General features: G+C 40.1%; 1 protein-coding gene across 2 annotated transcripts; it reads left to right on the top strand.

Moving 5' to 3' along the window:
* Positions 1-4,695: 4,695 nt before the first annotated feature.
* On the top strand, positions 4,696-13,690 carry ARGLU1 (arginine and glutamate rich 1). Of its 2 annotated transcripts, none has more exons than XM_075199988.1 (4): positions 4,696-5,148; positions 7,114-7,336; positions 10,315-10,398; positions 12,353-13,690. In XM_075199988.1, the coding sequence occupies exons 1-4, from the start codon at positions 4,832-4,834 to the stop codon at positions 12,515-12,517; spliced, it is 789 nt and encodes a 262-aa protein (XP_075056089.1). In that variant the 5' UTR covers positions 4,696-4,831; the 3' UTR covers positions 12,518-13,690. The 2 variants fall into 2 exon arrangements, with proteins under 2 accessions (XP_075056089.1, XP_075056088.1); XM_075199987.1 differs by having other exon boundaries at positions 4,698-5,148; positions 7,111-7,336.
* The last annotated feature ends 3 nt before the right edge of the window (positions 13,691-13,693 follow it).

The following is a 13,693-nucleotide window of genomic DNA, read 5'->3' as shown; positions in this document are numbered from 1 at the left end:
TTTGAAACCCATTCCTCGGGGACGCATCTACCCCCTCTCTATTTCTGAAACTCAGGCCATGTCTGAAAATATTCAAGAAAACCTTAAAAGGGGATGTATCAGGAAGTCTACCTTGCCAGTGAGTGCTGGATTCTTTTTTGTTAAAAAGAATGATGGGGTCTCCACCCCTGCATAGATTTTCATGCACTAAATGCCATAACTTTTAAAAATTGTTATCCACTGCCACTAATTTCTAACTCTTCAATTGGATCATGGGAGCCACCATTTTTTCCAAATTAGATTTGAGAGGGGCTTACAACCTTATCCACATCAAAGAAGAGGACGAATGGAAGACAGCATTTAATACTCATGATGGCGACTTTGAATATTTAGTAATGCCTTTTGGATTATGTAACGCTCCAGCTGTATTTCAAAACTTTATGAATGAGATTTTTCAAGATCTTCTTTACCAGTTTGTCATCATATATTTGGATGATATCCTCATTTTCTCTCAAGATATTTCCTCCCATAGGAGACATGTCTTGCCTCAGGCAACATCATCTTTTTTGTAAGTTAGAAAAATGCCTTTTTGAACAAAAACAATTACCCTTTTTACGGTATATTATTTCAAGAAGCAGCCTTCAGATGGATCCTGCGAAACTGAGAGTAATTTTGGAGTGGCCTCTTCCCACTGATTTAACGGCCATCCAGCCTTTTCTTGGGTTCTCTAACTATTATAAGCAGTTTATTAAAGGATACTCCACCATCATTGCTCCCATTACTGCCCTTACTAGGAAGACGGCTAACCCTAACCTTTGGTCTCCTAGGACTCCCAACGCCTTTGAACAACTAAAGGTGGCATTTTCCTCTGCTCCTATTCTGCGTCAACCAGATCCCAAACTTCTTTTTTTCCTGGAGGTAGACGCCTTATCCTACGGTACTGGTGCTGTTTTGTCTCAATGGGGGCCCTCTGGGAGATTGCATCCTTGTGGGTTTTCTCTTGCAAATTTCTACCCGCAGAAAGTATTTATGGGATTGGGGACCAGGAATTGCTGGCCATCAAGTTAGCCCTCTCCAAATGGTGACATCTTTTAGAAGGGGCTCTGTTTCTGGTGACCATTTATACAGACCACAAAAATCTTCTTAACCTTCGTTCTGCCAGTGTCTTAATCCTCGTCAAGCAAGATGGTCTTTGATCTTTTGAAGATTTAATATTAATCTAACATTCCGGCCCGGGTCTAAAAACAAGAAGGCCGATGCACTTTCCAGATCTTTCAATGGAGACGATCAAGACTCTTCCGAGGACATTAAGCGTATTCTAGATCCCAGCTGCATCTTAGTCTCCACTCATCTGGAAAGCCTCAGTTGCTCTCCCGGTAAAACATTTATTTTACCGCATCTTCACCGTAAATTATTATACTGGGCTCACATCTCTTGCTTTGCAGGTCATGCTGGAATCAAGAAGACCTGAAAACTTCTCACCCGTTATTATTGGTGGCCGTCTGTGTTGAAAGAGGTGAAGTACTTTGTGACTGCATGTGCGTTATGTGCTCAACATAAGGTGCCTCGGATCAAACCTTTCGGTACGCTGGTTCCCTTAACCAATCCTGAAGTTCCTTGGTCTCAGCTTTCAATGGATTTTATTACGGATTTACCTCCTTGCAGGTCAAATACTGTCATTTGGGTTATCACAGATCGGTTCTCAAGAGCGGCCCACTTTGTACTTTCTTCTGCCTCACTTCTAGCAATCTTTTTATTAAGGAGGTGTTTTGTTTACAAGGTTGTCCAATTCACATAGTATCTGACCGTGGGTCACAGTTCATTTCTAAATTTTGAAGGGCGTTCTGCACCAAATTATTAAATTAGACTTCTCTTCAGCATATCACCCACAGTCCAATGGACTTACCGAACGGACCAATTAAGAAGTTGAAAAGTTCCTTCGAATGTATGTGTCTGCTCATCAGACGGATTGGGTGGAACTTATTCCCTGGGCAGCATTCGGCCATAATAATCACTTCCACAGTGCAATTGTGAATTCCCCCTTCTTTGTGATGTACAGTTGTCATCAGAGACCTCCTATTTTCTCAAACTGCAATATCCTTTGTTCCTGTAGTTGACTCCCTTATACGCAATTTTCCTCTCATTTGGAACTAAACCAGAACCAACTTGAAGAATTTCTCCATACACTCCAAGAGAATTTACGATAGAGGCGTTCTGTTCCCAAATTGGTTCCAGGAGATAAAGGATGGTTGGCAACCAAGAATATCCATTTAAAGTAACCCAGTATGAAACTAGCACCTAGATAGCTTCATACTAGATATGGGCCTTTTCCAATTTCCAAAGTCATCAAATCAGTAGCCTGCAGACTTAAACTTCCATCTTCTCTTCGAATTCCCAATGTTTTTCATATTTCTCTCTTGAAGCAGGTGGTACTAAATCAGTTCGCTACTTGCAAGAAATCTTCGCCTCCGGTTCTTTTTCAAAATCAAGCTGAATATGAGGTTAAACAACTATTGGACTCCGGTAGACCTAGAGGTTCTATACAGTTTCTTGTTGACTGGAAGGGTTATGGCCCTGAGGAGCGCTCCTGGGTTAAAGCTTCTGACTTACATGCCCCTCAATTACTCAGTTTCATAAGATATTTCCTAACAAACCCTTTTAGTGTTCAGAGTCCACCCTTGTGGCAGGGAATACTGTAAGTCTTACCTCATCCTCGCTCCAGCGCTGTCCTCTACAAGCTGCGGGTGGCGGGTCACATGACCGCACTGTCAGGTCGGTCTTTTCAAATTTCTTATCCTATATAAGGCTGGCACTGACACTTGCACAGTGTCAGTGCAACTAGTTTTCCGAGCTACTGACTCCGTGCTACTCCTTGTGCATCTATCCTGTGGATCTACTGTGCACCGAACCCTGCCTGTAACTGACCAAGTATTACTGATTGCCAGTGTACCAAACCCTGCCTGTGCCTGAACAAGTATTGCTGATTGCCGGTGTACCCAACTCTGCCTGTATCTGACCAAGTATTGCTGATTGCCTGTGTATCGAACCTAGCCTGTTTTGGACCACAGCTGCTAATCTTTCATGCACCAGTCCTTGCTTGACTACATCTAAAGGTACCTTTATTTTTCTTGTTACATCCCAAAGCAATCCAGAGGGCCGCGACCTCTGAGTTTCCAGCAGTGAAGACCATCCTGCCTTGAGGCGGTTCTTGTTGAAAACCAGGAAACTCGCTAGACTACGCGCCTTTGGTCTGTTATTGCCAATTGGGATTGTCATATTTCTTACTTGATTGTAACACCCATAATCTATAATTGGCATTAGCATCAATTATGCAGGGTGTATTCAAGCCATGAAAAGGCGACATTTGTTTCTGTAGAGCAGGCTCAGTTTAGAATACATTTTCAATATCCGGTTGTCTATATGCAAATTAAACAATAGGTGTGAATCAAGCCATATACCCAAATATTTATATATGGAACCAGGTATCAGATTAAGAGTTGGAGTTTACGCTAATCTGTTGCTCTGGTAAAGGACACTTTGCAAGATTAGTCCTTATTCTAAATAACATGGATACTGCTTTATGCCTGTTTAAAAACAGTTTAAGTAAGGCTGAGTGCACACTACAGTATTTTCAGAGGATTATTGAGCCAATCAAATGATTAACGACCATTTGAACCCGATATTGCCTTAGTCTGTACACTCCAACGATGAACTATTATCGTTCCAGAGCACATTGCATCGTTTCAGTTGATTTTTAAACTGGACAAAAAATGTTGTTCCAATTCTGCAATGTGTATGCACTCACGACCGGCAGTATCCATAGTTCTCTATGGAGTGTGCAGAGTCACAATCTTTTTAGCCAATGGTTATGACAGATGAAGAGCAAAGATCTGAAGGTAAATCGTGTAAAATGTGTTTAGTGTACACAAGAATCAGCATGCTGGTTGGGACTTTTTTTTTTTTTTTTTAAATCGTTGTTAAAATTGTTAAGGATATTGTATCGGGAGACATTTTCTGTAGTGTGTACCCAGCATTATTCAACCTAAGAGAAATCAGATTGTCATTGATAAAAACAGAAAACAGCCCCAGAATAGATCTCGCTAGATTGGAATTTAGGATAATTTTCCAAAGCTGTAATGTGAAGCGAGTGATAAGAACTTGAGAATACCTTGCGGGTATTCTGTACAAAGTGTCTGCTGCCAATGTGTGCTCCATACCCTGGTGTCTGGGGAGGAGAGGTGATAGCAGTAGCCTTGCTGGAGATAGGCTGTGTAATAAGTAAGGCAGCAGTAGCTTGTTTAATAACTTTTAAATAGGTGAAAAAACAAAGGATCAGCGGTCAATTTATGTATGATTGCACCTGCAATTTATTGGTGCATGATACCACATTACAACCTGTAAATTATGGGCAAGGCGTATAATTAAACTCTTATATACCTTTTATCAACTACTACTATCACAATGCAATAGAAATGCATTTTAATTAAAGGAATTATGAAACAAATTGATTTGTTACACATGAACAAGACGTTATTATCCTACTACACACTTCCTTCCATTAACTGCTATGTACGGTCTCCACTCCATACCACAGTTGCACTGCAATGTCAGCTGTACACATCTGCGCATGCGCGCTATCATTAGCCTGCCGGGAGATATTCTGCGCTTTGCATTCTGGGGCACGCTGCGCATGCGCCTTTCGCGTGTCGCGCAGACTTGTGGGTCTTGATCTGAGTGGCGCAGGGTTGGAGCATCCGCCATCTTGTCCTCTTCCAGGCCGCTGGTTGAATAAGCCCTCCGTGCACAGTCAGACTGTGCTATACGTCCTTCCCCCATATTAGTGTGCACAGATATGGGTCGGTCACGTAGTCGAAGCTCATCCCGCTCCAAGCATGTCAAAAGTGGCAAGCACAATAAGAAGAGGAGCCGCTCCCGGGAGAAAGAGCGGGTGAGGAAGCGCTCTAAGTCCAGGGAGAGCAAGAGGAATAGGAAACGGGAGTCCAGGTCAAGGTCCCGCTCTAACACGGCGTCTCGTAGAGAGAGGGTGGCGTCTCCGCCTGACCGCATCGATATATTTGGGCGTAATCTCAGCAAGAGGAGCAGCCTGGATGAGAAGCAGAAGCGGGAGGATGAGGAGAAGAAGGTGGAGTACGAACGGCAGCGACGGATGTGAGTGTCCGGGGTACGGCCTGGTCACTGCTGTGTGATACAGGCCATTGGTGATGCTAGGGTCCAGTTAGTCCCCCACGTCCTATAACCTCATAGACCAGGGTCTACTAACACAAGGGGTGAGGTGGCCCCAACGTACAATGTGCAGACGGCGAGGTGTGAGAACAAAGCACATGCAGGCTTAGCAACCTATGGTTCAGGGTGTTATACAGTGTTTGTTACTTATATGTATTTAGTAAAGCTGCACTACCCCATATATAAAAGATTATTGCTACTGTGCCCCCAGCCTGATACCTGTGTTCACTCATTTATCTTGTAATACACAACTGGCAAATCAATTTAAGTCCCCAACATTAAATGGTGGAGAGGTAGCTGCAATTTCTTGATTGTGGCTTTTGATTGGTTCTCCTGCTTGCCTCCCTTTTCCTGTTTTTTGGATTGGGCTGTGACAGCAATACGAACCCTAGAGGAAATAAACAGTTCTGTGGAGCAGCCTATGGGGCTCTGGATCGTGGACATCAGTATAGTGGTAGTGAAGCTTTTAAACTGATTATAATTTAGCCCCCCTCATGTGAAGACAAAAATGCATATATTCTACCTGCTAATAGTGGACCATACACATTACACACAGCTCACCCCTCTTACAGAAATGATGCCCCCATGAGTCCACATCCTTCTCTATCCCCACCTTAATCCTCTTCATCTCAGTCTTGTATTCCCCTTACTCTCTTCCAAAGGATTCACATACACGCACCCCTTTGGCATAACCATTGCCCACTAATTCCCCTTCTCCATCTCATTGCTCTCCTTAGCATCCTTCTCTAAACATAATCCCCTAACATGTTCCCTTTATCAATGTTACCATTTGTCGTCTTCATCATCCTGCCCCATATCTCCCCTTCATCATTATAAACCTCATATTTTTCTCCCATCCGTATAGTTCTTTTTAAACCCCCATTCTCAAAATCTTAATCCACCTGCTCAGTCACTTATTAACCCCAAACCTTCATTAATAACCTTCCCTAATTAATCTGCTTTCCGTTCTTCACCGTCCTTATTTTTTATTAGCCTCCTCAATCAGATCATCATCACCATTTATTTATATAGCGCCACTAATTCCGCAGCGCTGAACAGAGAACTCATTCACATCAGTCCCTGCCCGATTGGAACTTGGTCTATATTCTCTAACACACACAACACAGACAGAGAGAGACTAGGGTTAATTTGATAGCAGCCAATTAACCTACCAGTATGTTTTTGGAGTGTGGGAGGAAACCGGAGTACCCATAGGAAACCCACGCAAACACGGGAAGAACATGCAAACTCCACACAGATAGGGCCATGGTCAGGAATTGAACTCATAACCCCAGTGCTGTGAGGCAGAAGTGCTAACCACTTAGCCACCGTGCTGTCAGATGCGCTGCTCCACCACATTTACTACGATCAACTAGGGTGACAATTGGATCTGGTGTTGGCGCTCTGACCAGCCGCCTTCAAGTGCAGCAAGACACATCTGCGGTCTGAGAAAGATAGATGTCCTAGTTCACAGTTTGGCATTGATTTCTAGACATTAGGCTCCATGGTGTTGTGATGCTTACTGTTTGTTGAGCCTGCATGATTCCAAGAGTATTTTTTTCTTTGAGATCATTCTGGAATACAGCAAGTGAAAGCACTAGTGCGTATGAGCCCTTACATATATTTTATTGTTTCTGGCTGTTATATACAGCTTGTATTTTAAGTTTAGTGGACCTTGAAAGCTTGTTTAGACCTCGGTGCTGAAGTGCAAATGCTTGGGGTCTTCATGTTGTGGTGGATGTTGGCAGACAAGTATATAACCATTACATTATCCATTCAACTGACTTTAATGCACACACCACAATTGTTTTTTGCTGTGTATGTCTGTTGCCTTTAAATAATGGGCATTGGTTGCACATATTAATTTTTCCTTTGCTCTTTATTCAGTAGACAGCAAGAAATTGAAGAAAAACTCATAGAGGAGGAGACAGCGCGACGTGTGGAAGAGCTGGTTGCCAAACGTGTGGAGGAGGAGTTGGAGAAACGGAAAGATGAAATAGAAAGAGAAGTTCTACGCAGGGTTGAGGAAGCTAAGCGCATCATGGAAAAGCAGTTGCTCGAAGAACTCGAGCGACAGAGGCAGGCCGAGTTATCTGCGCAAAAAGCCAGAGAGGTAACGCTCGGTCGTTTGGAAAGTAGTGACAGTCCATGGCAAAACTTTCTTACTTTTTTTTTTTTCTTTGTTCAAATACTAGTACACATTTGTTCTTGCTGCACTCGGTCAGTTACTGAATTCCTTAGAACATCAAAACTACTGCTATGGTTGCCTTTTGCATCAAAGGTGGACCATAATCTACTGAACTATACTTGCTTTCATCCCAAAGGATGCCCTTTAGGTTTATTGAAAAGCTGTTAGAAAATGCATTTGAAACTTTTGCCATGGCTGTAGTCTTTTGAGCATTTCAATCTACTCCAATAACCCATTTTTGAAAACTGTAGCTATCGACAGCTAATGTACCATGACCTTTAAATAACTGAAACATTTGGCCTTAATGCTACAGTAACTGGCAAGGGGCTGGTTTGACTTGGCCACTTGATAACCGCTTCTTTCCTTTTCTAGAGGATTTTTTTCCATTTAAGCACTAACCACGTCTAATGTGCTCATTACCCTCAAAATAACTATTGTTTTTCTCCCCCATGTTTGTTCAGATCATCATTAACGATTCTTGAGTACCTAGTCATAACATCCTTTCCTCCTCATAGAGTTTTTGAAGATATCGAGTTCCCTCTTCTAAGTTCAAATATATTGCTTTCCAACAGGTGGAGCAAAAGCAGGAAGTGTATCAATATGGGGCAGTAATTGGCTACTGAAAGCTATTGTTTTCTGTATTGATGGCTACATATGTTAAGATAAACATCCATTACATTGATTGAGTGGTCAGTTTTTGCAGGCTGCCGCTTGTACATGTGTCCTCTTTAAAGGGACAGACACAGTTTGGTTTTTCTTTCTAATTGTTGCCTTCAACTTTAGTTGAGGTGGTATTTTATAGAAGGGTTATATGTCTATATAATACAGTACATTACTTACAAACTATTGGATAAACAAAATAACTGGTAGTAGTAAGAAATTACTCAAGAACAGTTGAATGAAAATGACACCTATTCTAATTGGTCACAATTGATTAAACATATGTCATTATAATACAGGTTATATCTTTGAATCTTTACGTACCGGTTTTCATAATAATGCTTTGCTTATAAACCAATGGGCTGACATCTAGAATAGGGCTGTACAAATCCCAGGAGCCAGATGGCCAATGATCTTTAAAGATTTACTTCTGGTGTCAGTCATTCAATTGAGGTTGAAGGATGCACATTATAACTGGCTCCTTCAATTATTCTGCTGGCTCCTAGATTTCATAAAATGTCTCTTTAAATTCTACATTTTGTCCACATCTGATTTTGAATGCTGTAGGGGGTAGATAATGCTCTCCAGGCTAACAAAACACTTATAGTGCTGTCTAAAAGACCCGCACTTCCTGTGAACGAACTCATGTTAACTATGGGAACTGGGTCCAGGTAACAGGATTACTTCTCTGAGTGACATTGATCCCACTTGTATTTGTTTCTATTGTGATTGAGTGATGTTTTGATCCAACTTTGGGAAGTACTGGAGTTATAACATAGCAAAATGGCCTAGTGTAGTGTTGACTAACCTGTGACACTCCAGGTGTTGTGAAACTACAAGTCCCAGCATGCCCTTCCAGCAATAAGCGGCTATATATTGGCAAAGCATGCTGGGACTTGTAGTTTCACAACACCTGGAGTGTCACAGGTTAGCCAACACTGGCCTAGTAGGACTATTCACAGATTCGGATGCTCTAACATGAGGCTTGTTCTTGGGAATGGTGTGAAAGTAGACAAAATCTTTCCCGGTTTACCCCCCTTTCCTGTAATGTAACACTTCTTTCAGTTTTTAGGACAGGACATGCTACTGCCATAATTTATGATCTTTATCTCCGTTCTCGTTGAATGTAGTATTAAAAACAATAGGCAGTAACCTGCTGCTTGTTTTATGTAACCTTGTTTTTCTTTACCCATGATATACATCTATTTTATTTTATTTTTTTTAAACCAACTGTGCAGAATATTTCAATTTTGCATACTTAACAAAAAACAGTAATTGCGCTTGGCAATGTTTCATATCCACAGGATTAAAAAACAACCTTAAAGTAATTTTAAAGGTGCATTCCCACTATAAATATATGAAATGGCTTCCATATCTGTTGCATTCTGGGAAATATCTGCATCCATATCTGGAAGCGAATACATCAAAATTAAAATGAAAGAAGCAAGTCCTACCTGCAACTAAACTTTGTTTAAAACTGGATTGCACCTTTAAACTGGCAAAGCACTGCTATTTACACTTTTACGATTCCCCAGAGCCTCAGACATGGATTGCATTTGACTAACAATAAAATGTATGTTTGTTATGAATTGTTTGCCTTAGGAATGATGAATTACATATTTTTGTTCCCTCTTACAATAAACATCTGCATTCCTCAGCTCAGCCTTCCTTGTATGTTTCTTAAAATTGGTTGAGCTGCTGATGGCAGGTGTTGCCAAGCTAACAGTACAAATCATTTTAAAGAGGAAGCTGGCGCGTATGGCAGCTGAGGAGCACACTCTGCAGGACACTGGACAAGACAGTAAATATTCAACTTTTAATGCTGATTAAAGGAGTATAGGTAAATAATACGTAGGTATACATTTTTGGCGAGAGAAACTATTCCCTTTATTTTTATGTTTTTATGTTTCCTTTATAATTTCATATACACTATCCAGTTTTATGTCTTTTTTTTGAATGTCTGACTATAAAAAAAAAAAAAAAACTTTAAAAAAAAAAAACCTCTTAAGTGTTAGGACAAGCTAGGGAGGGTTTAATTGATTGCTGTTTTGGATTGGGAGGGTTGAGCTGAATTTAGTGCTAGGAAATGTGTGTAGTGACTGCACTGTTTGATGTTTTATTGAAAGAATATGGTGGCTCTAGTGCTGCCCCCTTAAGTCCCAAAAGGAATTGAGGCATATTAGAGGAAGATGAGCAAATTGAACACTGCAATTTTCTAATATTTCACTGTATCCTCCGTTTAGGAAGAAGAAAGGGCAAAGCGGGAGGAACTAGAGCGAATACTTGAAGAAAATAACCGTAAAATTGCTGAAGCACAAGCTAAATTGGTAAGGATTATGTTTTTTATTTCTGTGAAGAGAGAAATTGTACCTGTGTTCTCAATTTATGGTCTGTTTATGCACTGTTATAGAACAAGTAATGCACATTTCAAACATTAATATATTAAAGCCTGTGTATCTCTAAGCTAAATATAACTGAGCTATCTAATGTGTTAATATACCCCATTACAGTTTCTCAGTATGCTGTCTGTTTTATGCTATACTTTAGAAGCTGACTTTCACAGCAGAATAACTTGACGTGCTCTGCTTTCATTTTAATCTCTGGTCCCATATCCGATGTCTACGGCTGTTTATGGTTATGGGGTAGGAAATAAAAAAATCGCATAAAATAATCCACTACATATCCTAGTGCTAACGGCTTTAGAGGAAGTGCTGTATGGATGAACAGTGGGCTATCTGCCCCTGTTTCAGCACTGTACAATTGTAGGCTAAAAAACTGATCCCCACACGCATCGGCATATTGAAGTCATCTGTTGTCCTGATCTGATTGAGCCTTACTAAATCTTGAGTATGTTCCAATACACAGCCATGTGTGACCATTTTGGTCTTGCACTACCAATGCCAACTATTGAAATGACTGCTGGTATGGGCACTCAAAGCTTTTATGGCTGATATCATTGATGCAAAGTAGCCAAACAAATCATTGCATGTATCAACAGCTTAAAGCTGTACAATGACCATCCAGTTCAGTATTGTGGCCTTTCCCATCTGCCCAAATTACACATTTGTGTTTTAGTATTATTTTTCAGGGGAAGCTGAGCTTTCCATTAACATCTGTTTATCATTTATTTATATGGCGCCACAGAATCTGCAACACCATACAATTAATAAAAAATACAGTTAAGGGACAAGATAAACAATACAATATTGAGTAAAAATCAATACAAGAGACTAGAGAAAGTAACTACATAAGACACCATTCGTACAAGGGAAACATTACAGAGAGGAAGAGGAGATTAGTAGGTAGTGAGGGTTAACATTAAGATAGTAAACTGGTCTGGTGGAGTGTGAGGAAGGAATTGTCGTGGGGCCAAGTGTAAAAATGTGAGTTTTGGGAGCATCTGAAAGATTTGAGGTTAGGGGTGAGTATGATTGCACAGGTACGGAACCTCCAAGTGTGGGGAGCAGCGCAGGCAAAGTCCGGAGTGTGAGGTGGTGATGGTTGGTGAGGAGAGGGTCATTGACAGAACATAGTGGGTGAGTAGGGAAATATTTCTTGACCAAGATCAGAGATGTAGGGGATTGAAATGTGAATTTCACATGTGATGAGTTGTGTCCTTAATAAGAAAATGTCTTTAAACGAAAAATATAAACACATGCATTATTTAGCACAAATTTGGTAGCACAAAACTAGTTTAAAGTGCAAAATGCCAGAAGACTATGTCTGTAGCAGTGTGAAGCGGCTAAGATGGTGTCCCGATGAAGGGTCAAGTGTATAGTGGTAATGTGTTTATATGGTGGTTTTATGCTTGTCAATGTGCCATCATCCTCTCATATTTCCTTCAGTGGCACATTGTTAAATGTTGTAAAACTCCATGAGTGGTATGTTGGCCAAGGGTGTTTAAATCGGTCTTGTGCAGCCAGTAGCTTTCCATGTAGAGCTATGCCACCAACAAGCATCTAATCTTCACCCCAGCAATCCATCATTGCGACAGCTTCTCTATAGCTGGTATGTGCTGCATGCTGTACCTGGAGGTTACCATCTCATTACTGATGGTGTGCAGGATCCAGTGACCCCTAACCTGTGGGTATATAGTCAGAGCAGAGGGGTTTATGTGAATAGGACATACTGACTGAGGATCATCCTCCATTTGCTCTGTGTTTTCTCTGTATAGTCTTATGAAGAGACCTAAAGTCAAGTTTGCATAGCTTTCTGCTTCGGGGAAACAAGCTTTATTCCTTTTTTACTAAATACTTTGACATGATACTTTTTTAACCACAGGCTGAAGAGCAATTGAAAATTGTTGAAGAGCAAAGAAAAATACATGAGGAGAGGATGAAACTAGAACAAGAGAGACAAAGACAGCAAAAGGAAGAGCAAAAAATTATATTGGGCAAGGGGAAGTCCAGACCGAAATTATCTTTCTCATTAAAAAGCTCAGAATAATTTGCATATGAACACTTTCCTAACTAAATCAAGACTATGTATGGTAGCTTCATGTTGAAGTGTTTTTTTGTTTTGTTTATTTTATTTTTGTTTATTTTTTTTAAAGTCTGGAATATCAAATATCATTTCTCAAAGGGGCTGTGCTCTATATTCCATAACTTTTGTTATTTTTTTTATATATATATATATAACTTGTTTTTTTTTTTTTGTTTTTTTTCAATCAAACCAAAGTTAAACCCTTATCAGATCATTAAATAGATTTTTACAAATTATGTCTCGTAACCTGTATAACAATGTAAAATGGACCTATGTCCCCTTAACTTGTTTTTTATGATCTGATAAGGTTTTAACGAAGCCCAATATACTTTCACAGTAAATGCCGTTTGCTCTAATGAACTTTTTACAATACATTGACTGGTGTTGGGTTCTTTGCCACAGTATTGTTGGAAGGTTGTAGTGTATTGTAAAATCAGTGTCCCCATGATGCTGTTCCACTTGCACTTGATGTCCCGGTACAGGTAAGGATACATGTAGTCAAACAATCCCTTTAGAAGTCTCTCTCAGTATTGTCAGTACAAAATTGTTTTTAACTATTGATGCAACCCAACCAAATTTTCCACAGTGTAAATACATCAATTTGCTGAATAAAGTCTTAAATGCCTCATGTATGTTGTGAATATTTTAAAGGTATTTCTATTGGTATGAAAAACCTGTTCATTCATCCAGCATTTTGGCAAGTGCATTTTTATATAAAGCTTGCTGTTTTGTGAATGTAAGTTTAAGCTGAAGGAGAACAATATTACAGCTGCAATATCATGTTTAAACAGCTGTTTGGCTTGACTGCCTCAAATGCCTGAATACCTAACACTTTCTAATTAGAACATAAAAATGCATGCAGTAGCAATCAAGGAAAGTCATCTTCAATAGAAACTACATTTTTTTTGAGCCTAACAAATGTTCTGGAAATGAAGAGCAGACATTGCTGAAGCTTATAAAGTACAGGTCCCATCAATGCAAATGTTCAACAATGATATTTTCTCACAATACTGCCGTACATGTGTGTGTCATTCATGCAGGAAACTTTGGTTGTGTTCTTGTTTTTCATTTCTGCAGAAAAGATTTATTTGAAGTGTTGACCTGAAAACCTGTAAAATAAACTTTTTTTATTTTTTATTG

The sequence above is a fragment of the Mixophyes fleayi genome, chromosome 2 (genome assembly GCF_038048845.1).
Source record: "Mixophyes fleayi isolate aMixFle1 chromosome 2, aMixFle1.hap1, whole genome shotgun sequence".
Lineage (NCBI taxonomy): Eukaryota > Metazoa > Chordata > Amphibia > Anura > Limnodynastidae > Mixophyes > Mixophyes fleayi.
Note: the sequence above shows the minus strand (reverse complement) of the source record. Positions and strands in the feature narration are given on the sequence as shown.

What these genes read in the sequence shown, in the direction of transcription:
- ARGLU1 (XM_075199987.1), top strand. Translation starts at nt 4,832, where the DNA reads ATGGGTCGGTCACGTAGTCGAAGCTCATCCCGCTCCAAGCATGTCAAA. An exon ending in TACGAACGGCAGCGACGGAT is followed by an intron (nt 5,149 to 7,110) that starts GTGAGTGTCCGG and finishes CTCTTTATTCAG; the next exon opens with TAGACAGCAAGAAATTGAAG. An exon ending in CTGAAGCACAAGCTAAATTG is followed by an intron (nt 10,399 to 12,352) that starts GTAAGGATTATG and finishes TTTTAACCACAG; the next exon opens with GCTGAAGAGCAATTGAAAAT.